Below are 24,245 nucleotides of genomic sequence, written 5' to 3' on the forward strand. Positions count from 1 at the left end.
GGGTCCCGGGGCTCTGGGATGGATGCGCCCGGCTTTGGGACTGAGGACTAAAAGTCCAAGGACTAAAAGTGTGGCAGGCACAGGGCAGACTGGGGCTCGGGAATGCTGAGCGAGTGCTAGGGAAGGCAGGTCACAGTGGGTGCTGTGAGGCTAACCTGACTTCAATAAAAGCCTCATTCAGAGCGCTAAACCCTTTCCATATGTGGGCCTCTGAGAACTTCAAAGTCCGGGGGAGTGGGGGTTGGAGGAGGGGAGACAGGATCCCGGTGTTTTGCCTACAGAGTCAGCATAAGCCCCTCGTGCAGCTGCCCTGGGAGAGGGCACTTGACCCTACAGGGTGAGGACTAGAGGGGCCAAGCTTGCTTAGCCTAGTCGTGGGGGAGCCAGCCTCTGGGAAAATGGCCTGTCCGTGGTCTCCCCTGGCCGGGCTGCTGAGCTGGAAGCCCAGCGTGGGCCCTGGCATCCCCCTCCCACCCCACCCTCCCTCTCTAGGAGTTTCTCTCTGAGCAGCCACGTTGACAGAATCCTCCCGTACCCTTCCCAAGAGGGAGGAGAAGCAGGCCTTGGCAGCTCCCTAGTCCCCCTGTTGCCAGCCCTCCCATGCCTCTCACGCCTGTGGTCTGTCCCAATGACAGACTGGGTTTGGTGTCTGAAGGGGACCTAGCCCAGAGTATATGGACATACTCGGGGAAGGGCAGGAAAAAGCCAGCCCAGTACCGCCACCCGGGCCACTGGCCTGGGAGCCCCGGGAAATGTACCCCCATCAGACAGGACACCTGGCTCAGGGCCTGGTCTCCCCAGCCCCACACTCAGCCTCTGGCAGGCACCCCCTAAACACGGCCAGCCATCTCTGCCTTCCCTTCAGCACCCCGTTCACCTCTGAGGACGACAGCTCTAGCACACTGCATTTCTTGCCCTCGTTGTTAAGCACTTTGTTTTTATTAACCCTGGAAACTACTCTGGCTTTGAGAGAAGTCCATGCTCCCTCCCCGGTCAGGCCCAGGATGCCAGGTCCCGGATTCAGGAAGCCAGGCCCACAGGGATGGGAGGTCAGGGGTCCTTGGGCTCCTGGGGGCCTCAGGCCTGCACTGGGGAAATGACAGAGTGAGGTTCTGAGGGGAGGGGCCCAGTGCCAAGAGGCTTTTGAGGGAGGGAGGGGAAGTGGAGGCCTGGGAGCCCCGGTGTTATGTCCTAAAGTAACGCACTGCGGCCTGGTTTGTGCTTCCCTGACCACTGGGACTGTAGCTGCCCATAAACGGGGCAGTGCCACCACTGGCCCCCGTGAACAGGTGTGGGCAGGGCAATGGCAAAAATCACCAGAAGGCTTTCAGGCAAGAGTACAAGGCAGAGAGAAGGCTGTGGCTCTACCCTCAGAAGGACCCAGGTTTGACCAGGGACTGTGTCATCTACCCCAGGGAGCGAGAATGGGGACCCCAGACTCACTGGTGCCTCGGAAACCCCAGGCACCCGGAGGTGGCTACGAACAGCCCTCGAGCCGGGGGGAAGGAGATAAACTGGTGACAAATGGGCTGGGAGGAAGGACGTAGGCCTAAGGACCCCTCAGGACTTTCCTGAAGGAACGAGGTGCCCCCACAGGCCTGCGAGGCCACTGGGCTTTCCTGTCCTCGACACGATGCGGGGGAAGCGCTCTGAGAGCCTGCATCTCCATCTCCTTCTGCGGCCTCAGGATTTTGTTGCGGACACTGGGCAGTTCTTCTGTGGACATCAGTCCCTGGGGTCAGCTGTGTCTCCTTGGCACACATGCAGGGCTGAACGTGCAGCCATGACCTGACCGAGTCTAAAAGCAAAGGTAGACAGAACATAACTGAGCCGCTCCTGGCGGCAGGCGTTGTGTGTGGACCACCTAGAACTTCCTCTAGGATGCCCTATGGCTCCTTTCTGTCTCCTGCCCATGCCCCACCTTGAGGAAGACCCAGCTGTGTGTGTCTTACCTGTGGGGTGAAGGAGGGGCCTCCTGGGGGTCTCCCCCAGCCTGGCCCTTCGCAGCCCCATCTGTCTGCCTCCCTTGCCCGATCTGGCCTGGCCTCAGTACCCACTGCCCAGGGCCGGGGGTTGGCACCTATCTGCTGGGACTCAGAGGTCAGCGGTCAGGTGCTCTATCCACTGACATCCTGGGGGCTGGCTCTTCCGCCCCCGCACTAATCTAATCAGGAAATAGCAGAGTCCACATTTCCCAGGGGTTATAAATAGCCACAGCCGCTCAGGCAGCATCATTTCTCTGGAAAATGTGCCATGTCCCTCTCCACTCCTCGCCCTCCCTTCTCTGTATTTAAGTGACGTCCTGAAAATAGCCTTGGTTTCTGGAGGCTGCCAGTCTGCTGGGAGGCAGATCTTCACAGCCTGGGCACGAGGGGCTAGGCAGGCCTCCCTCAAGCACCCACTAGGGGGTTCTGGGAGACAGCGGTTGCGGGGACTCACAGTAAAACACGGAAGTGCCACCTTCCTCAGCCCTGGCCTCAGACTGATGGGAGGGTGCCAGTCGGCTGCAGAGGGACAGTGTCTCAGCACGGCAGGAAGCGTCTCACCTCCTAGATAGTGGCATTGGGCAAGTTCCTTAGTCTCGTTAAGCCTCAGTGTTCTCATCTGTAAATGGGAGTGTGAAAAGGCTAGACCTCACAGCCTTGTTACCATGTACTTTGTTACCATGATTGAGATAGCCTGTGTGAAAGGTTTGTCTTCATGCGGGCTCCTCGGAAATGCTCAGAATACATTAATTCTGGGACTCTGAGGTGGTATGGATGCCCTAGGGAGGAAGCTGAAGTTCAGGGAAGTTTAAGTGACTTGCCCAGATTCACACAGTTGAGTGGAAGAGTGGACATTTCGACCTACATAGGCCTGAGTCTCAATCCTTGCCCTTCCCCCACTTGGCTGTGCCCAGACACCACTCCAGGACCTGGGGAGGGACCCCTGGCTTAGGCCATGGTGGCTACTAGGAGGCACCGGGTCTCAGGAGGGGGATTAGGTGAAGGGGTGCCTAAGGGATGGTCCGTGCCACAGACCTGGTGAGGTTTTGGGACAGAAAAAGTTTCGGGAGAGGGACATTTCAGGGGCTTCCTTTGGGACCCTTGGGACACTTGGCCTTAAGGCTTCTGGATTAGTGAGCCTGGACCATAGCCAGGCTGGTGAGTCCCATGTGCTTCCCTTGTGTGCAGAGGAGGTGCTGGGGCAGAGTGGGGCACATGGGGTTACTGGGTCCCGTCCACACTGCTCTCCCTCCGTGTCCTCCTCAATTGCACCCTTCGTCCGGTTGGGGGGGGGGGAGCAACTCCTGAAGGCTGGGCCTAGGCCAAATGCAGACCCCAGGGCCCAACCCACCCTGGGCTGACCAGACCCTGCTCCTCCGTGCTGTGGGCCTGCTGGAACAGTGGTGTTCACACTGTGGTGCACGTGCTCTGGGCAGCGTGGGGGTTGGCGGGGTTGGGAAGCCACAGAAGCTTCCCAGGGAGTACATGGGCAGGGAGTTTCCAGAGAATCAGTCTGCAGACTCCCAACTCCCATAGGTGCCACTGGCTGCAAGCGATGTGCCTGGGAAGGGCTTTCTGCCTTCAGATCCCTTCTTCTGCAGGGGAGCCCAAGGCTCTCAGTGGAACATGGCCCAGGGTGCCAGTGCCTCCTGCTTGCCGACAGTAGGGCCTCTTGAAATGTGGGTGTGGGTGTGGAGAAGGTACAAGACGCTGATGGCCAAGTTCCAAATCCGTTCATGAGTCAGGTGCTTTCCAGTTCTTTGCTTTCCACAAAACTGATGGACATTGTCAGCTGACAGATCATTTAAAATAAATTTTGCTGGGGGTGCCTGGGTGGCTTAGTCTGTTAAGCATCTGCGTTTGGCTTAGGTCATGATCCCAGGGTCCTAGGATTGAGCCCTGCATTGGGCTCCCTTCTCAGCGGGGAGCCGGCTTCTCCCTCTGACTGCCGCTCCCCCGATTGTGTGCGCGCTCTCTCTCTCAGCCAGATAAATAAATAAAATCTTTTTAAGGAATAATAAAAATAAATAATTTTGCTAATCGGTATTTATTCAATTTAAGGCAAACGAGAAGGAGAGAGTTTCGAGAATCCTGTAACATTGCTATAATAAAACAGCCCCATCTAGTTAATTTACAGAACAAGATGTTTCTCCCTCTACATGTTTAAAAGCAAAACCAGGGGCACCCGCCTGGCTCAGGTGTTGGAGCCTGTGATTGGGGTCATGAGTTTGAGCCCCACATTGGGTGTAGAGATTTCTAAGAAAATAACCAACTTAAAAAAAAAAAAAAACAGCAACACACGAGCATAGTGAGGCTGCACCCAGTTCTACCCTAGCAAAAAAAAAAAATACACGAATTAAAACAAAAAAATGTTCTGTCCACCCCGTGAAGAGACATAAGTCCTTCAAAGTGGTATCTTGCTACTGAATATTTATTAATACTTATTTTTAACCTGCTGGTTAGTGTTTTTATTGCGTGCTGTCAGTCGCTGTAGTAACTCAAACATGTCTTGAATATTTGGAGCCTGTGGTCTCAGGAAGTGTTTCATTGCCATTTGTACAGATTTTTTTTTATAAGATTTTGTTGGGTTTTTTTTTTTTTTTAATCTGTTTGGGAGGATAGGCAGATTCTTTAATTTTTTTTTTTGTTGAGATTTTATTTATGTATTTGTCAGAGAGCGTGCACACAAAAGCAGGGGGAGAGGCAGGTAGAGAAAGCAGTAACTCCCACTAAGCAAGGAGCCCAGCACCCACCCTGCGATCATGACCTAAGCCGTAGGCAGATGCTTAACCAACACAGCCACCCAGGCGCCCCGGTACAGATATTTTTGTTGAAGCGAAATCTAATAGGGTGATGATTAAAACCCTTAAGATAGAAAAATACAAACTAGGACAAAATTCTTTGGGAGAAAAAAAAAACAATGCAGGGTGTCTGCAAGGGAAAGGAGAGCTTGTATGTTCCTCATGAATGATGGTGGGTAGCAGATCGCTGTGGTAATTGGATCCCACTGAATACATTGAAAAGAATGATGTCACAGTTTTATTTTAAGATGTAAATATTTACATTATCCTGGAAGCTATAGCCTTTGCAACTCTTTAAACTTGCCTTGGAAATATTCAGACGTCGAGTCGCAAATGTGCTGGGCGGTACATAATTTTTCAAAATCACTGTGTGGGTGCGCAAGGAAAAACAGTCCGCAGGCCACTGCGTCAGAGGAGCAGAGTCCGGTCCCGTCCCCTGTGAGGGATGCCTCCTCTGCTTTCCCCATCTCACGTCTTTCTTCCTTTCTCTGCAGTTGGATCCCCAGACTGTGGAGACCAAGAACTGGCACACAGATGTGATTGAGATGAACGGGGTGAGCTGGGGAGACAGGAAATGTCCACACACTGGGCGGGCCCCCGGCTGCTGTCCTCGGGGGTGCTGTCTTGCCCCCTGTTCCCTCAACCCAGACCCTCTCCCGTCCCCTGTGCCCACACCCTTCCCACTCCCACCCTGTAGGTGTTGCAGGGAGCCAAGGGTGGGAGAGGCAGCAGTGATTGGCCGCGCTGGGGAGGGGACCCGTGTTTCGGAGGCCCTCCTCAGGCACTCACACCCTGGGGGATTTGTGCCTGCCTCACCCCCAACCAGATCAAAGTGGAATTCTCCATGAAGTTCACCAGCCGGGATATGAGCCTGAAGAGGACCCCATCAAAAAAGCAGACTGGTGTCTTTGGCGTGAAGATCAGCGTAGTGACTAAGTAGGTCCCCCTGGGGCACGTGAGTGGTGGCATTAGCACCTGGGGTCCCTCCCTGGACCCCTAGCGAGTCACCCCACCCCCTGGCTCTATAGTCAGGGATGACCAGTTCGGAGGCCCAAAGTGGCCCGCAGACGTAGGCCTCCATCTCACACATGCTTCAGAAGTCAGCAAGCCAGCATTAAACACCAGATGACCTGTGAGCATCCCAGGCCGTCAGCTTCTTGTGGTCAGTGAGATGCTCTGATGACATAGGCACACATTGAGGTTTGGCCACGACCAGCGGGAATCCAGGAGGGGCTGCCCTCCACTCTCCACCACCCCCTCCAGGGCCTGGGCCTCCAGGACCTCAGCCACCTCCCTCAGGGGTCTACGGCTCAGCCCCACATAGCATTTGAAGCTGAGATCTGCCTTCTAAGGAACATTCTCATCTCAGCATCTTTGCACTTGTCTCCCAAACCACCTCCTGCCTTTGTCCCTTGCCACACTGCAACAGGCCTGCCTTGGGCTGCTTGGGTAGGGTGGGGTGGCATGGCCTCTTAGTCCTCTCTGCAGCCCCAACCCTGATACCAGAAGCCTGGGTGTGCAGGGGAAGTGGGGGCTTGGGGTAGTCAGGGAGGGAGGACTTCCGCCCCCCCCTCACAGCCCCTCCCCACCAGGCGGGAGCGCTCCAAGGTACCCTACATCGTGCGGCAGTGTGTAGAGGAGGTGGAGAAGCGGGGCATCGAGGAGGTCGGCATCTACCGGATATCAGGGGTGGCCACCGACATCCAGGCACTGAAGGCCGCCTTTGATGCCAGTAAGTGTGGGAGGCCCGGGCATTGGTGGGGAGAGGGCACTCTTAGGGGCCCAGCAGGCTGCTCTGGGAGCCCAGGAGCACCAGAGGCCTTTCTCCACAGAGAGGCCCCAAGTCACCGATGGTGGAAGAGCCTTGTTCTGTGAACCACAGTCCCATGTGGCGTGTGGTGGGCCCTCTCTTAGTCTGATGCCGGGACTCTGCCTGTGTGTGCTCATGTAAACACCCCCTCCCTCCCCACTCTCTTATCCACTGTTGCAGATGAGGAATGGAGGAGGCTCAGAAAGGCCAAGCCACTTGCTCAGCATTGCTCAGCTTGTAGGTTTTGAGCCTTCTTTCAGCTCAGATCTTTCTTATTCCAGTGTTTCTGGCTTTCTTGCTATCTATGTGGTACCTAAGGGACTGGAAGGAAACAGAAGGGCTTTGAACCCAGGCTGGCTGGCTCAGGCTCCCCTCTGCTGTCTCCAAAGCCCTGAACAAGGGCCCTTTGGGAGGAGCACCGCTGTTTCCCTCCGTAAATTCCTCCGTGGTGGGGGCTGCCCTCTCTGGTTTTTCTTTCCCCCCATCATGCGAGTTTGTGCTGTGATAGCCAGGAAGCCTGAATTGGGCAGGCAGGGCTGATTCCAAGGGAGCCAAGGGAGGGGCCTGTGTTTAGGAAGCCTGGGGTGAAAGGTTGGGGATGTGCCAACATACGGGTCCTCTGTGCAACCTGGAAGCTGAGGCTTTGTTGGAGCATGCTTTTTCATGTAAAAAATGTGCAGGGCCTTCCAGAGAGAGGCTTAGCGGTGGGGAGGTTCCAGAGAGGGTGTCTGCCATGTGGTGTGAGGACTCTGGATGGAGAATGGGGCTCCCCTGCCCCAGTGGGGCTGAGTCACACACCACCTGTGGGCACTGTACCTACTTCCTGCCTTTCCTGGCAAGACCAGGGCAGAGATGGAGTGGGTGGGGGCTTCCCCAGCTGTGTGGTGCGGAATGGAGCAGGGCCCACCACCCCGCCCCTGCCTAGCTGAGGACTGCATGGAAGAGGGGGGCTTGGATGGGTGCACTCCCGATTGTCCACGTCCTCTGCAGATAACAAGGACATCCTGCTGATGCTGAGTGACATGGACATCAATGCCATTGCCGGCACCCTGAAGCTCTACTTCCGGGAGCTGCCTGAACCCCTCCTCACAGACAGACTCTACCCAGCCTTCATGGAGGGCATCGGTGAGGCTTTGGGGCACCGAGGGCCCGGCTGAGCCAGGCCTTCCTGACAGCAAAGAGTGGGAGACCTGTGGCTCTCCTTGCTTGTGCATCTGCCCAGTGCTCTGGGGCGGCGTGGCTGAGTGGCCCAGAGAGTGGGGTGTGACCCACTGGGGCCTGAGGCAGATCCTGGACCCTCTCTTGCCTGCCTCTCTCCCCTCTTGTCCCCGTGTCTACCCTCTGTGCTTCCTCCCCAAATACTGACCTCCTTGCTTGGAAAGCCAAGCAGCCAGGGAAATGTGCCCTGAGGTAGGTGGCCAGGGCCAGCGTCCTGAGCCAAAGACAAGCCTGGCTGGAGTGTACCAGAGCTGGCCAGAACCCAGCCTTCCAGAGGAGCAGTCTCTCGCTCCCACTGATGCCCTGGGCAGCGATGAAGCTGAAGGCCTCGGCCAGCGGGGCGCCTGGGCACCTCCTTCCTGCCTCTCCCTTTTCTCCCTGCTGCCTCCTCCATGGGCAGGTCAGGGCTTCAGCCACCACAGGAAGTGAGGAACCCCGTGGATGGCTGTTCATTGCCTGCTCTAGCATCAGAGGCAGTTGAAAGAGGAAACGTTCAAAACAGTGTTCTCACTGCCTTAAACTTAACCTCCTAGACCAGGGACAGGCTATGACCAGAGCTGCGAAGGCACGTATGGGAGGGGTGGGAGGGCACTCAATCCCCGCCAGCGTGCTTCCTGACTGAGCTTTGGATGGGGGCTTCCACAGGAACCAGCTGTTCATAGCCCACCCTTGGGAAGATACCAGGCCCTTCCTTCCCTACAGGGTCTGCTCCCCTCACCCCTGCAACCTGGGCTCTCCCTCAGGGTCCCACGGCCTCCAGACCCTGGTGGGGCACTGGCTCAGGCCTCCCCACCCAGGAGCCAAGCCTCAGCCTTGCTCCACTCCCCCCTCCACAGCCCTGTCGGACCCTGCTGCCAAGGAAAACTGCATGATGCACTTACTCCGCACCCTGCCCGACCCCAACCTCATCACCTTCCTCTTCCTGTTGGAACACTTGAAAAGGTAACAACTCAGGCTGGCGGGGAAGGTGGGCAGGGAGCCCAGGGAAGGCCCCTCCTTGCTGGGGAGGCCACTTTTGTGGGGGGATCCACCTCCTTGGCTCTGAAGCTCTTAGGTGCTGGCTTCTGCTGGGTCACCCATCACAGGGTGAGAGTTTGCTTTTCAAACTCTTGCCTCCAAATTCTTGTTTTGAGAAATATCGGGGTCCTAATAGCAACCTCCCATATCAGCAGGGCCAGAGCCAAGGACTGTCGATGGCTTTTGCAGTCCATGGTCATTCAGTCCACTTCCCAGTTGTAAAGGGAAGGCTGTAAGCAGTAGTGTGCTTGCCGTTCTGTTTTGTTACACACAGTCATGTGTCCTGGGTTGTAACAGGAAATGTGTTCGTCATGGGTCATGGTCAAAAGTTTGCAATCCGCACCTCATCTAACAGGGAAACTGAGCCCTGGCACAGGAGGAGTTTGATTGGGGTTGGCAACAGCTCTGTCCTCAGAAGGCACATGTCCCCAGTCCTAAGCTAAGTTCCCTCCCACCTTCTCCCCCACCCCTTCTGTCATGGGGTCCAACCAAGAGCTGCTCAAGCCAATGCCTGCAGCCAAGCTCAGAACTGAAACCAGTCCTTTCAGGGTCCTCGTCACTCGCTTTTGAGCCCCAGCACCGGTCCGGGTGTAAATGGGGAGGAAAACTTTCCTGGTGTCCCTTCAATCCACTTGCCACCCAGGAGCCCCAATTTGGGGGCCACGTGGTGGGCCCTCTCCTCCCAGAGCCAGGTTCTCACCGTCGGGCCCGCGCCCGGGCTCCTGGCTGTGGCTCAGCCAGGCCAGCTCTGGAGGGCCAGTGGAGACCTGGAAATGCCTGGGGCTGCTGTCTTGTTTTTCCCATCATGAGATTTTTTTCCCTCTGGTTTGGCCAGAACTGAAGTCCCAACCGGTTCCCATAGTTTGGCAAGCACTGTGGGGGGAGGACACACAGAGGAGGAGTGGGAGGGGAAAATTCATTAGGTTTTCCACCCTGGGAACTAGGCACAGTCTGTTCCCACATCTGGGCCCCTGGCTGGTGTGCGTGTGCGTGTGTGTGTGTGTATGTGTATAGAGGGGGGATTGGCCAGCTCCAAGCTGCCTCCTGGCATGGCAATGTCTACCCGTCTCCAGCATAGTCAGCATGCAAGTCCGTGTAGTTGGGAGTGGGGGGGTGCTGCTCGGGGTGAGCGCTCTCAACCCCAGAAACATTTCCTAGGCCTGAGGAAGGCCCAGGGCCTCTGTGACATGTTGGGTGGTACTGGGTCCGCCTGGACGCCAGTCACAGATGGCAGCCCCTGCTATCACTCAGGGGAAGTATCTACTGAGCATGTGGCCTATTACACAAGAGAAGCTGAGAAAGATCCACAGGGAGGTAACTCTGGGGTCCCGGGAAGAAGACCCTTCTGGAAAAGTACGGGAGAATAGCCCCCAGGCTCCATCTGGGGTTAGGGTCGTCCTGCGTCAGCACAGCAGGCGGAGCCTTAGGTCTAGTTAAGGACTGCTACTGGAGTGCTCGCTTCGGCAGCACATATACTAGAGGATTGCTACTGGATCTCCGGCCCCCTCCCCTGCCACCCCCCCATTAGACTCCCCCTACCCCCCACTCCAGGCCACTTGGGGCAGCTTGGCTGACCCAGGGGAGCACGGACTCTGGAGGCAGACTGCGTGGGGTCAGATCCCAGCTCTGCCACTGGCTAGCGATGTGACCTCAGGCAAACCATGTCACACCTCTATCCTTTGGTGTCTTCGTGTGTACGGTGGTGATGATAATGACCTTCCCATAAGGCTGTGATGAGCAGAAGCTCTTGCAGGGAAAGTTCTTGAGTTAGGAATGACATCATCCTCAAGGGGAAGGAGTTGGAAGTAGGTTCTTCTGACTTTGGCTATTTACCGTCAAGGGATGGCCCTGGGAGCTAGGAATCTAATAGAGGAACATCCTGGGACATAGCTGGAGACTTGGTCCTTTGGCTTAGTCCCTCCCTACCAAGAGGTCTCTACCCTCTGAGGAGAGAGAGGCTAGTACCTACCTTCTGGGAATCTTTCCAGGAGTTCTTATAGTTAAGGCCAAGCATCTGGAGCTCTGAATGGCTGCTGAGAAATGACTTCTTTTTCCCCCTCCCTTCCCCCACCCCTTCCAGGGTTGCTGAGAAGGAACCCATCAACAAAATGTCCCTTCACAACCTGGCTACTGTGTTTGGCCCCACGTTACTGAGACCCTCGGAAGTGGAGAGCAAAGCACACCTCACGTCGGCCGCAGACATCTGGTCCCATGATGTCATGGCACAGGTACCAGCGGCAGGGTCCGGGCCTGTGGCTGGTCATGTTGTGCAGTGGGCTTCCCTACAGGGTCAGAGAGAGAACAGCTCGGAGTCTCCCAGCCCAGCCCATCCCTGCTGAGCAGCTGGGTGGACGGTCAGTAGGATGTCACCAGGGAGACAGGGCTCCGGACAGTCCTGCCTCCAAGTCCAAAACAAAAGGCGTGAGCCTAGACCAGGGGCCCAAAGAACACATGTCCTGGCATCGACTGCAATCCTGGGAGTGCCACAGTCTTGGACAGCAAGCTCAGGGGCCCAGGAGACCTCTGGGAGCCTTGTCCTCCCCTGTGGAAGCTCTAAGATTGCTTCCAGGGTGAGGAAGCTTCTGTGAAATCTGTTCCTACAAGATCTGGGTCAGAGTCCAGTCTGGAGGCAGGGCCCGCCCACCCAAAGCCAACCTCTGGAGCCAGTTGATGGAGGTTGGGGAAGTGGCCCCAGGCTGCCCAGTCCTCCACCCTGCGGTGTCCTTTACTGCTGCTCACTGCCATACACACCCAGGCTGCCAGGGGTAGAGGGGGGAGGCAAAGCAGCCTGAGATGGCCTGAGAGCAGGGAGGGGGTGGCACAGAGGGGACCCCAGCCTCGGGACTGCTAGTTCTCGCCCAATCGGAGGAGAGCCAAGAGGCCAGGGAGCCCTGCTGAGTCTTCCCTGTCCCCTCACAGGTCCAGGTCCTCCTCTACTACCTGCAGCACCCCCCCATTTCCTTCGCAGAATTGAAGCGGAACACACTGTACTTCTCCACCGACGTGTAGCCCAAGGTGGGAGCCGCTGCGGGGTGGGGGGGCGGCCCAGGCCAGCTTCTCTGGCCAGGGGACCCAACACAGACTTGAAAGACTCCAATAGAAAACTCCCACACCCAGCACTCTATAGACTCCAAGGGACGCAGATTTCCAAGAACTGGAATACTTGCATCTTCCGTGCCACCTTGTACAAAGCCAGCTGTCCCAGCCCCCAGCCTCACCGCCGCGCGCCCCGGGCCCTGCCCTCTGTCCCTCTAGTTGTGTCTCCTGCCCATGCCGTTGGGGGATTGTTTCCTGTCTATTTGTCATGCAGAAATGGTAGTGACGGACCCAGTATGGGCATACGGACTGCCTGTTCTTTCATTTCCTCCAGCACTTTCTTCTCCCCCCACCCCCGCCACCAGTCCAGTCCAAGGGCTTTTATTTTGCGCTGTGTAACTCTGGCCAGCTTATCCTCTCCTAGCTCTGCTCCCAGATTGCAGTCTCCGGGCAGCGTCCCCTCGGTTTGCCTCCACCGTCCCCTTCCTCCCGGCCTGCCCACATGCATGTGCAGCCTTGGTTTTCACTCCATCACTCTGAAACTTGAGGCAGCCCTGAGCAGTGGTGGCAGCAGTGGTCCGTCCAAGGCTGTGCTTGCTGCCTCCCCTCCCAGGCCTCCCCCCACCCCCAACCCCGTCCTCCGCCTGTGGAAGCACACCTGCTTGGCCTTGCTGCCTGTGCAAATGTTGGACAGGGAGACAGCCGCACACGAGTCCTCAGCTTAGCACAGAGCTAGAGAGCCGATCTCTGCAATTTCCACCTGACAATTTATCTGGGGTTTATCTGTTCGATCTTCCGCCTCCTAGTGAGGCATCTTTGACTGTTTCTTCTGCTTTTCAGTTCCTTCTCCCCTGGTGTTCTATTTCCTTTCAGTGGCAAGACTTACAAGTGATCTGATATCAAGAGAGCCAGAGGGGTCAGGAATCAGGGGAGGCAGGACAGTCGGGCCACTGAGCAAATGGGACAGGTGGAACATTCCGAGGAGTGCCACGGAGCACTGGGGGCCCAGATTTGAGGGGAAGCAGCTCTCAGCAGCAAAACATTAGAGTGGCTTTGTTAGGGGAGCCAGGTCTCTTGGATGGCAGCGAATATGGCTGAAGCAGGTATCCAGAAACAGGCAGGCTCCGTCTAGGAGGCAGCCCTTCCTGGCACCTCGCCTACCTTGCGGTGCCTTTGCCTTAGACTGTACAGTCCTCTGCAACCACGCACTGCCACAGGGCGGCCCCCACGGCCTTGTGTGCTCTGGGGCCTGGCAGAGACCGGTGCCGTCCCCAGTAGCCAGCCCCCATGGTGCTGCCTCCCCACCCGCAGCTTCCAGATGCGGCCTTTGGGGGAGCTCTAGGAAACTCTAGAGGTTGGGGAGTCACAGGCACCTGCCTCTCTTAGGGGCTGGGTTTTGCTAGGGATGTTCATTGTCTAAACTCTGCTCTGGAGTAGAGGACTGGCAGGTTCAAGTCCCAGTGCTAAGCCCCACTTCTCCATACCGGAACAGAATGAGAAGGATTCCAGTGCAGTTTCCTCCCCTCTGAGCAGTAGCTGTCAGCACAGGGCAGTTGGGGGGGGGGGGCCCAAACACTCCCGGGAGGCGGGGGCTTGGGCACATGGCTTTCTGGCTCTCCTAGGTGGCAGAGAGCAGACTCTAGGGCCTCAGAATTAGAGAGAACAGCTCCTTTAGCTTGTGCTCAGGGCTATGTTTTAAAGAATGGTTTGCTGGTCCTGAAGCCATAGCATTGGCTCATGAGACACGGGGTCCTTTCTTGTGTTTATACCTGTGGCCCAGTCTTGGGCAGAACGGTACACATTCTGTGCACATCAGAGGAAAGAAATGCCTAAGAGGAGGGAACCGATCCTGATCACGTAGCTGCCTGTGAGCGGCTTAGCAAGGAGCCCCGCGCCCTGGGACAGGTGGAGAAAGAACACCACTTGGGTCAAACATCCCAGCGTGTGATCCTCCCTGGAGTCTGTGCCCAGCACTCGGGAGTTGGTGTGTGGCATCTTGCTTCCAGAGCCATTGATGGGAGTGACCTGGAGGCCCAGCTACAGCTAGTTATAGCCCCAAATGGGTGCCTCCCACTTCCCCCAAATGAGGGGCTTGCTTCTCGGAATAAGGTAGCTACTGCAGCCCCCAAGCTGGCTTAGGGAGGAAGGCTGGAGGGGCTGAGAAATGCAAAAGGCTCAGAATATTTATAAATTCTACCCCCAGGGTGGGGAAGGGCAGGTACCAGACAAGGACTAAGCTGCACCAAGGAAGGAGCCCATCCATGGGTTCTCCCAAGAGTCAGGGACTGTGCAGCCCAGCACCCCTGGCCCCTGTGCCCAGCAGGGCAGGCTGTGCCAACAGGAGCCCAGCAGACAGGCTACGGGAGTGCCGGGATGCCTGTCCCTGCTGGCAGTGGCTGTGGGCTGCCAGTTTTTGCTGACACAGGTAGGATGGGAACCTTTATTAATATGAGTTTACTAAGTTGGTAAGGATATATTTTTTTTGTCTATGTTCTGTTTCAACTTATGTAGATTATTATAAATTGATGTAAACCACGTGAGAGGAAAATGTTAATAAAAAAAAAAAAATGCAAAGCCCCAACATTTGCACACAACTCAGCCCTGTGGTGTGGACATTTGTATACTCAGTAGTCCAGGGAAGACCACGAATCTAAATATTTAACTCTTCCAGCTGCATCCACATGTGTTTCCAGGAATCTATGCACCTAGTTAACTTCCCCTGAGCTTCCCTTCACCCTGTGGGGACTGTGGCAGTTTGCGGGGTGGTGAGCCCCCTCCTTGTGGTTCACAGTGGCCTCCGAGTCAGGCACCAGCCAGATTTCCTTTCAGGAAGGACAAAGGTCCCACCAAGACCTGATCATCAGCATCCCTTCGAGAGATGGCAGAAAGTGCTCAAAGTGGAGGCTTCTTATTTTATGCAAACTCTTCCCTACATTTTTCTTGGAAGTGGGCGTCTTTGGGGCAGCCTTTTGGCCTAGCCTGACAGTTGGAGAGGCTGGATCCCCTAGGGAGCACAGCCTCCCTTCAGGAGAATCGGTGGGGTTAATACGGGTTCCCACCAGTCTAAGCCATTGGACACTATGTTTATTCTGGAGATCAGGACCAGATGTCTCTGAAAATTGGTGTTTGGTTTATGAGCTCATACTGACTCCTTAGCCATCTAAAACAGGAAACTATTCATCTCCTTTCTTGATTGAATAGCCAGTGTGGACAATGCTTGGCTTATTGAAGTGATGGCTACGGACAGCCCCAGGGCTCATCTGCTGCAAGGCAGTCATACAGGCAGCCAGGTACTTTGACAGCTGCCAGGCAGGAGCATCTACCCATGCTCTCAAGGTGCTTACAGGTGATTTATTTAGGGACAGTATAGGAAACACTCCTAGCTTTGTCCCCAGACCTCTGAGGATACTCCAGCTGGGCTGGGAGCAACGAAGCCTCATACCTGTGAGATGGGGCTGGATATTACTTAGAATTCACCACAGAAGGATGTAAGCCCCGAGCGAGCTTAGCTCACATTCATTGCAGAGGAGGTGGCAGGCGTGGCCAGAGGAAGGTGTGACCGGCTGACTTTGACATTATCAGTCACATACATACACACCTGGGACATCTGACCGTCTCAGCCATGTCTGAATTCTGGTTAAGGGGGCATAAACTAGAAGAATGCAGAAAAAGGGGTAGAACACAAAAAATGGTGAAGGAGTCAGCATACAGCAGAGAACAGGAGCCATCACCACTCGCTGCAGGCTGCTGGAATCCTGCAGCCCCACAAGCCTGTCCTCTGGCCCCAGGAGAAAGCCTGAGCTCATTCCCTTCGTGTCCTTACCACAGGACCGGAATGAAGAAGTGCTCACAGCAGATCCCAACCATTAAAGCCTATTTTTTTTGCGCTGAGGCACACAATTAGGCTGAGCTTCTGTTGTCAGAAAAAGGTCCCTAGTTCAAAAAAAAAAAAAAAAAAACACAAACCACTAATATGTTAAAAAACAAACAAAAAACCCTGATACCACAGACCAAGGATAGTGGAGTACAGCCCCTCACCACTGTCTGATCTTCACCAGCCGCTGCTCAGGGACCCACCAGGAGGACCACAGCAGGACTCCGCACGCCATGTCCTTGAGCTGGGCCTGGTCCAGCAGTCAGAGCCTAAAACCAGTGTGGCCAGGACCACAGGCATTCCCATCAGCCAGCCCACAGAAGGGTTTTTAGAAGAGGCCGGGGCCTGTGCATGGAATTTCAACGTATCCCAGGACATGGCCCGGCTGGGCTGCTTGCAAGGCAGGTCCTGGCTGAAGGAACAGTGTCAGAGGAACGCTACTCTGCACACGCCGCGAATTGAACATTCCCACACTTTGCAGGAGCTCTCTCTCTCTCCCTCCAGATGTCCAATCTCTGGGCCACCTGGTACCACTTTTGGGACTCGTAGAATCTGAAAATAAAAATCAGCCAACCCTTTACTGATTCATTTATTTTATGGTATGAACGGCCTTTATTGTTCGTAATGGGAAGTGGAAGAGGGGGGACAGGACCACTGGCTCCTGGGGCGGCTCTAAACACTTACTCTGTCACTGTTCCCTTCCCCCGCCAAAACGAACCAACCTTTTAAACTGTAATCTAATTTTTTTAAACAAAGACAACAGACCACAAAATGACATAATGGGTCAGATGGTGTAAATTTACTCTGCCCTGCCATGTGACATGGCTGAATGTGCGGAGTTCCAAAGCAGACGAGCCTGCTGGTACGAGTTCAGTCCCCTCTGGTCCCACCACCCCGAGCCGCCTACAGGCCAGCTATGGGCAGAACGGAACCTTTGGGGAGCTTAATTCCCACCAGTCAGCACACTGCTGATCTGCCTCAGAGAGAGGCTGGCGCAGCATACTGCCCACCCCGGGAACAGAGTATGTGGCTCCTTGGAGGCGGAGGCAGGCGGCAGCCAGGTGGCTCCCTCATGAGACCAGTGGTCTGAGGGGAAACATCTGCGGTCTCTGAAGCGAGTGCCCTGCAGTGGACAGAGCGCGGCCCCCACAGAGCAGCTCCGATGCTGGGCTGGCAGTGTCCTTCCCTGGAGGCAGGCTCTCTCACCGGAGGTAATAATCAATGGCAGCAGAGAAAGCAGCGAAACCGCCACACCCGAGAAGCCCGGCCTTTAAGCCCGCTGTGAAGTAAACAGAAATGACGTTACCTGCGGGGACAGACACCGAGCCAGGCTGCCTTCAGAAGTCTACCTGGCCACGGCGACAGGGACACCTGTGTCAAGCTTCTAAGTCAGTCAGCCGAGCCACGGGATGTGTAAGACTTCTAGGAACCCGTGTCCACAGTCTACACCAGTGGGTTTTATCTAGCCGTACGCTCAACTTTTCTCATTCCAAAAGATGACGATTTCCAGTTTCACGAAATAGCCCCTCACAGGCAGGAAACTGGTTAAGAGAACCAGCCCTTGGAAGCAAGTGAAAGCATATGGCCTGTTAACCCTGATTTGTTTATGAAATAAATTCCTGGGAAGGTGATCAAAGCAGTCCTGGAGGGAGCTGAGCTTCTCAATGTCCCTGACAGAGCTGAGGGATGGGAAGACCAAAGGAAAAGTTACTCTATAAATCACAAGTGCCTGTCCGAGGAGAAGCAGCTTTTAATGACAGCAAATCATCCTGTCTCTCTGAGGAGAAAACAGGCTCTTTGCTTTGGGTAAATCAGGGCATGGCAGAGGGAGAGTGGCCCAGCAACTGCCACCAGGAGGAGAGTCAGGTCACTGACACCCCAAACCGCACTTATTTTTTTTTTTTTTTTTTTTAATTTGAGAGAGAGAGGGAAAGAAAGCACAAGCAGGGAGAGAGGCAGGGAGAGAAGCAGGCTCCCCACAGAGCAGGGAGCCTGATGTGGAGTTAAATCCCAGGACCCCGGAATCACGACCTGAGCCAAAGGCAGACACACTCAACCGAATGAGCCACCCAGGTGCCCCCCTCCAAACCAACTCCTGATGGGTACACTGACAGAAGTGTAGAGAATGGTTTTCTTTGTTGTTTACTGCTGATAACTGGACACTTCCAGAATACTCCTATCGGGCTTTCAGGGGGTAGAAGTCTAAGAATCCTTAACTGCAGAAAGACATTACCACAGAACTTACACTGACAACTGTATAGTATTTAAAAAAAAAAAAATGTCTAAACTACTTGAAATGCACAGACCTGAGAGTTCAACAGCGCCTGCCGTTTGGATCAGTGGGCTCTCCGGGGCTGAACGAGACCTAGCTGTGCTTCTGTCCTAACCTACAGATCAATACACTTCTGGAATTCCTTACTGGGAGGAAGCTCTTCCCACCATTTCAATGTGAGGGCAGTTTTTTTTTTTTCTAAAATCCAGATCTTTCTGTGGTTCTCAGCCATGGGTGATTCTGTCCCCTGGGGGAATTTGCCAGTGTCTAGAGACACTCTCAATTGTCGCAACGAAGGGATGCCATCAGCTTCTAGTGGGTAAGCGGCCAGGGATACTGCTGAACATCCCACAATGCACAGGAAAGCCCCACTATCCCTCCAGCAAAGATTTATGTGGTCCACAATGCCCACGAACGATGCCAATGATGAAAAACCCCGATCTAAATACTAGAAGTTTCCAAAATTAAGTTAATGTGGAAGTAAAAGTGATTTACTTAGAAGAGTATCAAGTGTCCACATATGCCTTGGGCTGTCCCTGGAACACTCATGTGTTTGGAAATGTCAACTACGGCACGCTGTCCAAGGCCACAAAGAAAACCATGTGAGAGTTGTTTACTAACCTCTGAAACCAATGGCTCCTCCAGTGATGCAGCCACTAATGACACTGTTCTTCCAATCTGATTTTCCCCGGTACTGTGGGCGGAGAAGTGCAGTTTAGAGCCAAAGAAACAAGCCACACAAGATGATTAAGGGAAAAAAACCACAGGGTTTCTAGCTGGCTAATTCAGTCCCTCCCCAAAGGAAACCTAATCCTTTTTGCTTTCCAAAATATAGTTCCTAAAATTTCATTGTGTTCATGGGTGCTTCCTGCAGGTGGTACCAGAGTGCTGAAACCAAGTGTGCCACTTGAGAAGTAATCCAGATCTCTTCTCTGGTTCCCCAATAAGTCTCAAGGTCAAAATCACTCACCAACTTGGAACAGACACATGAAAACATGCACAACGTCACTCAGCACCAGGGAAGCGCAAATCAAAACTAAATGAGCTACCGCCTCACGCCTGTCAGAATGGCTAAAAACACAATAAACAACAGGTGTCGGCGAGGACATGGAGAAAGAGGAACCCCACTGCACTGCTGGTGGGAATATGAACTGGTACAATCACTCTGGAAGACAGTATGGAGGTTCCTCAGAAAGTTAAAAATAGAACTCCTGGGGCACCTGGAAAGCTCAGTTGTAGAGTGTGTGTCTCTTGAGCTCAGGGTTAGGAGTTTGACCCCCATGTTGGGTATAGCAATTACTTAAAAAAACATCTTTAAAAAAAAAAAAAAAAAGAACTCTACCATACAATCCAGCAATCACACTGCTAGGTATTTACCCAAAGAAAACAAATATACCAATTCAGAGAGATACATGCATCATAATGTTTATAGCAGCATTATCTACAATAGCCAAATTATGAAAACGGCCCGACTTTCCATCTATTGACGAATGGATAAAGATGTATACACACACAGGGATATTACTCAGGCCATAAAAAAGAATGAAATCTTGCCATCTGAGACATCATGGATGGAGCTAGGAGTATTATGCTAAGCAAAATAATTCAGTCGCAGAAAAACAAATGCCATAGGATTTCATTCATGTGGAATTTAATTAACAAAACAAATGGGCAAAGGGAAAAAAGAGAGACAGAGAAGGGCAAACCAAGCAACAGACTCTTAACTATAGCGAACAAATTGATGGTGACAAGGGAGGTGGGGGGGGTGAAATAGGTGATGGGGATTAAGGAGGGCACTTGTGATGATCACAGGGTATTGTATGAAAGTGTGGGATCACAATATTGTACACCTGAAACTAATATTACACTGTATGCTAACTAGAATTTTTAAAAACTTACAAAATAAAATAATTAACCAACTTCTAGCCTACAGAGAGAAGTAAAAAATAATGCAAGCCTAAATAAAGGCAATAAATGCCCAAAAAGTTTGCCTTTGGGGCTATCTAATGAAAATTCAATCTACCAAGTATCAGACATATCGATCTGCTTTCTAATGAACATTTCTCGTTAGAAGTCATAAGATGGGGAGGGCTGGGTGGCTCAGTGGGTTAAAGCCTCTGCCTTCAGCTCAGGTCATGATCCTGGGGTCCTGGGATGGAGCCCTGCATCCGGCTGTCTGCTCAACAGGGAGCTTGCTTCTCTCTCTCCCTCTGCCTGCCTCTTCCCCTGCTTATTCTCTCTCTCTCCGTCAAATAAATAATAACTTAAAAAAAAAAAAAAAGGAATTCATAAGATGGTACAGGCAAGGCTTTTTTCAGAAGGCAGAGACACTTACAGATTCTACCAAACACTCAGTGCAAGAAAACATGGCGCCCACAATGGCAAAATTTTTGGCGTAGGACATTCCTCTCTGTCCCATGTCTTTAAGAACTTCTTTTGCAGTCGGCGTACGGTAAGGATCCTTAGGGTCAAAGCCCACATTGGTATCAATGCCGGCAGTGAACACCCCAAAGGCACCTCCCAAGACAAATCCTAAAAACAAACATAGAAATGAAGATTTTTTCTTTGGCATGTTTTCTGGGGTACTGTAACGAGGTCATCATACTCGAATAGCACATTTTGGATGGCCACCAGCAAATAGGACACCCCTATCTACCCCTCCAACTCCACCTTAACACTCAGACCCTCCAGTTACCTGGTTTCCACATCACACAAGCCAGGAACTGTCTTGCTGGACAGCTTCTCTATCTTCCTTTGGATTTCTTCCTTCTTTCTTTTTTTTTGAAGATTTCATTTATTTATTTGAGAGAAAGACACAGACAGCGATAGGGAGTACAAGCGTAGGAGGACAGGGAGAAGCAGGCTGCCTGCTGAGCAGGGAGCCCAATGCTGGCTCGATTCCAGAACCCTGGGATCATGACCCAAGATAAAGGCAGATGCTCAACCGACTGAGCCACCCAGGTGCCCCAGCCTCCTTTGATTTTCTTTTTCTTTTCCTTTTTTTTTTTTTTTTGGCCTTTCATTTTCTGACATTCCTAAAGATTCAATCTTTAACCTTCTGTTCTCTGTCTATACTCATACATTCAGCTAGCAACTTTGCAAATCACTCCCTTGACGATGGTGACATTGACAAGTCATTTAGTGAGTAGTACCCATGCGCCAGTTACCGATGCTTTATAGGCACAGCTTTTATTTTTCACTATAGTCCTATATTGTTGATACTATTAATGTCTCCATTCTGTAGCTGAAGCGGCTGAGGCTCAGGGAGGTTAAATAACTTCCATAAGTTCACAAAGCTACCAAAAGGCAAACCACACACTGCTGTCCCCAACTTCCTGAGCCTGCTGGACATTTCCATTTACATGTCCTCTCATCACCTCAAGGTCAATATATGTTTAATGAAATCATGGCACCTTCCCTCCAAACTTTCTTACTTATGGCTCCTTCTTTTCAGTCACTCCAGCTCCAAACTTCAAGGGCATTTCTGACAGCTGATTTGCTCCCCTCCTACAAACCTATGTTCACAAGTATCCTAGTCTAGGACCTTTACCGCTTCCACTCGGGAGCATTACAAATACTTATTCATCATTTCAACAAATATGTAAGCGACTTATTAGTGTCAGGCATAATGATGAACAAAGAGCCAGCCCAGGCCTCACTGAGGTTCAGTTTAGCCAATTCCCTATACCATCTCCCTATCCATAGACTTTTCTTTCCCTCACCACACTCCATGCTGGATCATCACGTGCACCAATTACTGCCCTAATGCCTAAAGGCAAAAAGCCCAAATTCCCAACTCCACCCCCAATTTTAAAGGGCTACCCCCATTCTCTCAATCCTTCAAGATACAGGGGCAGTCTCACCTCCTGTAGCCTTCCCCAAACCAAAAAATCCCCTTTCCTTTCTACTATACTTCACATCTGCACTCACCGTATTTATTATTTGTTTCTTGCTGGTCTTTCATTCATATTAAGATTTCAATTCATCTGCAAATGTGGCCAACCTCTTTACAAGAGGGACACCCGACATTCAAACATTTAAACCTTCAAAGGTTTAAAAAGGGGGAGCAGGGGGTGCTCCAGACTTCTTTCCCCCTATCTTCACCACCATCTGATCATACTGGCCACATTGACATGTGTTTTTCAAACCTGAAGCCGGTTCCTGTCAGACGTTTGCATCTGCTGTCCCCTGTGTCCCACTCTCCTGCCAGGCTCCTTCCCAACACTCCTGCTTCTGTATATATTAAAATTTTATCTTCATGAGAACCAGGCTCTGGTCTCTTACCTTGCCTCGCCACCGAGCACGTGATGGTTACTTGTAACAATTTGTTTAAAAGAATGCTTATTTAAAAGTGAATCAATGAATGAATGAAGTCGACCATTTTATAACCAACCTCCAAGTCCCGACCCATACAGTACCGACTTTCTGATCCAATTTCCAGAGGCGGAAATTAACCTCAGGGCCTAGAGAAGGGTTACTCGAGTTCACGCATCGAGGCAGGGGTGCAGTCGAGATCGAGGTCCACAGGCTCCTCGCCTCCCAGGAGCGTGGTCTTGGCAGAGGACCTCGCTGCCGTCCAAGCCCTCAGCCTCCCAACGCCCCCCTCCCCCAGTCTTGTCTCACCTCCCACGCAGGCCAGCGCTGCCTTGAAGGCACAGCTTTCCATCGCCTTCTCGATCATTTTCTGTTCCTCACTCTTGGTCGGGCTCGGGATCCCGCCCAGGCTACTGGGCTCCAGGACCCGGGGCTGACGCTTGTCGCCCACTAGGTATTGCAGAAGAAGGCTGTACTGCAGCGGGGCTTCGGCGGAACCCGGCGCCTCAGGCGCGGAGCCCCCCGCGCTGGGCGCAGTTGCCGCCATGACTGCAGCTGCCGCAGAAACCCTCGCGTTCTTCTTCCCGCAGCAGATTCCGCAAGCCTCACGTTAGGGCCCTGCGCGCCTAGCCACTGTGCCGCAACGGCAGATTCGCCACAACGAGCAAGTCCAAGAAACTGCGGCAGCAAAGTCCGCTCAGGCATCCGGCGAAAGAGGTCTCACGTTCCCTCAAAGCCTCTTGTGAAAAAAAAAAAAAAAAAAAAAAAAAAAAAGCCTCTTGTGAATACTGAATCAGGCTTGGGTAGCATCAAGATGTAGAGTCGCCAGAAAGCGCCGTCTTCTCCGGCGATGCGGCGCGGTGAGTACAGGGATTGGCAGGCCAGCCCTTTCCCAGGAGGCTTTGCGCGGGCACTGCCCTTGCTGCCTCCTCCCGGGCGCCCAAAGGCGGGAGGCGGCGGGGAGCGGGAGCGCGTCCGCGGGGCTGCAGTGCTCCGGGGCTGCGGCAGGGGGCGCACGCGCCTCCCCGCGGCCCTTCCAGCTTAAGCATTCCTTACAGAGGTTAGTGGTGGACGGTGCTTTGTAAGTAAACGTGAAAGCATGGTTAGATGTACGCGGTATATGTTTTGTTTGACAATTACACCTTTGAGGAGAGACAAGGGGCCCAACAAATGAGTGAGCAAACGAGCGAAGCTAGCCAAGTGTAGGAAAAGGCAGGGACGGTGTAGGAGGTGGAGCCGTATGGCCGGATGGAGAGCGCAAGGGCTGGGGCTGGTACTCCAGACTCTTTGCAGTCAGAGGGACTGGTGATGTGGGACTAGCATTGCCCTGGAAAGCCACGTTTATGTTATGTGAAATGCAAGTATTCACCAGCTTGCAGGCTCAGAACCTAAAGGTAAACTGTAAGACAGTACTCTGTATGAACCCAGAGAGACATCTGCATAGTTTTTAAAGGAGATCCCAAGCTTTTGCATTGCTCCAGACTAGAAATGTATTTGGGTGTTTTAGCTAAAAAACAACATAAATGGAAACAGGTGGTGAGCCTAGCCAGTACCGAATTCTCTGTGCCTAACAGCACTGTTCGCACCAAGCCCCTGAATGAGCTGGTGCCAAGGTCCCCGGGACTTCCCAGTTGCTGAATCTAATTCAGATCTCATTTTACTAGACTTCTCCACTGCGTTTGACACTGTTGACTCCTTCCTCCTTGTCTAAAGTTTCTTCATATTTTTGGTGGAGTGTCTCCTACTCTTGCCACAGTTAGGTACCCTGTCTCCTTTGCAGGCACCTCTGCCTGGCCTTTTCTTGTTGGTCCTCTCAGGGCTTCATCCTTTACTCTCTTCTCAAGCAGCTCATTCTACCTGAGCAACTCATCCTCGTGACTTCTACTCCATCTCCAAGGCAGTAACAATCTGAAATCTC

General features: G+C 53.1%; 2 protein-coding genes across 7 annotated transcripts in view; one reads left to right on the plus strand and one right to left on the minus strand.

The window, feature by feature from the left end:
- ABR (ABR activator of RhoGEF and GTPase) overlaps window positions 1-16,321 on the plus strand; it is a 177,660-nt gene extending 161,339 nt beyond the window's left edge. For all 6 annotated transcript variants that reach the window (XM_059148291.1, XM_059148295.1, XM_059148293.1 and 3 more), the window contains 8 exons: window positions 5,281-5,340; window positions 5,613-5,722; window positions 6,379-6,518; window positions 7,587-7,721; window positions 8,651-8,756; window positions 10,912-11,059; window positions 11,751-11,846; window positions 15,926-16,321. In XM_059148291.1, coding sequence (XP_059004274.1) covers window positions 5,281-5,340; window positions 5,613-5,722; window positions 6,379-6,518; window positions 7,587-7,721; window positions 8,651-8,756; window positions 10,912-11,059; window positions 11,751-11,840 — 789 coding nt within the window. In that variant the 3' untranslated portion in view covers window positions 11,841-11,846; window positions 15,926-16,321. The remainder of the gene's footprint in view (window positions 1-5,280; window positions 5,341-5,612; window positions 5,723-6,378; window positions 6,519-7,586; window positions 7,722-8,650; window positions 8,757-10,911; window positions 11,060-11,750; window positions 11,847-15,925) is intronic.
- A 197-nt stretch (window positions 16,322-16,518) lies between these two features.
- TIMM22 (translocase of inner mitochondrial membrane 22) lies at window positions 16,519-23,064 on the minus strand. The gene is made up of 4 exons (XM_059148299.1): window positions 22,637-23,064; window positions 20,349-20,545; window positions 18,635-18,707; window positions 16,519-17,020 (listed from the first exon to the last, which is right to left on the minus strand). Exons 1-4 carry the CDS (start codon window positions 22,872-22,874, stop codon window positions 16,944-16,946), a joined length of 585 nt encoding a protein of 194 aa, XP_059004282.1. The 5' UTR covers window positions 22,875-23,064; the 3' UTR covers window positions 16,519-16,943.
- Window positions 23,065-24,245: the final 1,181 nt, after the last annotated feature.

This window comes from Mustela lutreola, chromosome 15, assembly GCF_030435805.1.
Source record: "Mustela lutreola isolate mMusLut2 chromosome 15, mMusLut2.pri, whole genome shotgun sequence".
NCBI classification, from domain to species: Eukaryota; Metazoa; Chordata; class Mammalia; order Carnivora; family Mustelidae; genus Mustela; species Mustela lutreola.

Excerpts from the sequence above, each read along its gene's own strand:
- TIMM22 (XM_059148299.1), bottom strand. The coding sequence starts at position 22,874 with ATGGCGGCAACTGCGCCCAGCGCGGGGGGCTCCGCGCCTGAGGCGCCG. Across the intron at positions 18,708-20,348 it reads CTGAGTGTTTGGTAGAATCT|TACCGGGGAAAATCAGATTG; the intron begins GTAAGTGTCTCT and ends CTCCGCCCACAG. Across the intron at positions 17,021-18,634 it reads AGGAGCCATTGGTTTCAGAG|CGGGCTTAAAGGCCGGGCTT; the intron begins GTTAGTAAACAA and ends TTTACTTCACAG.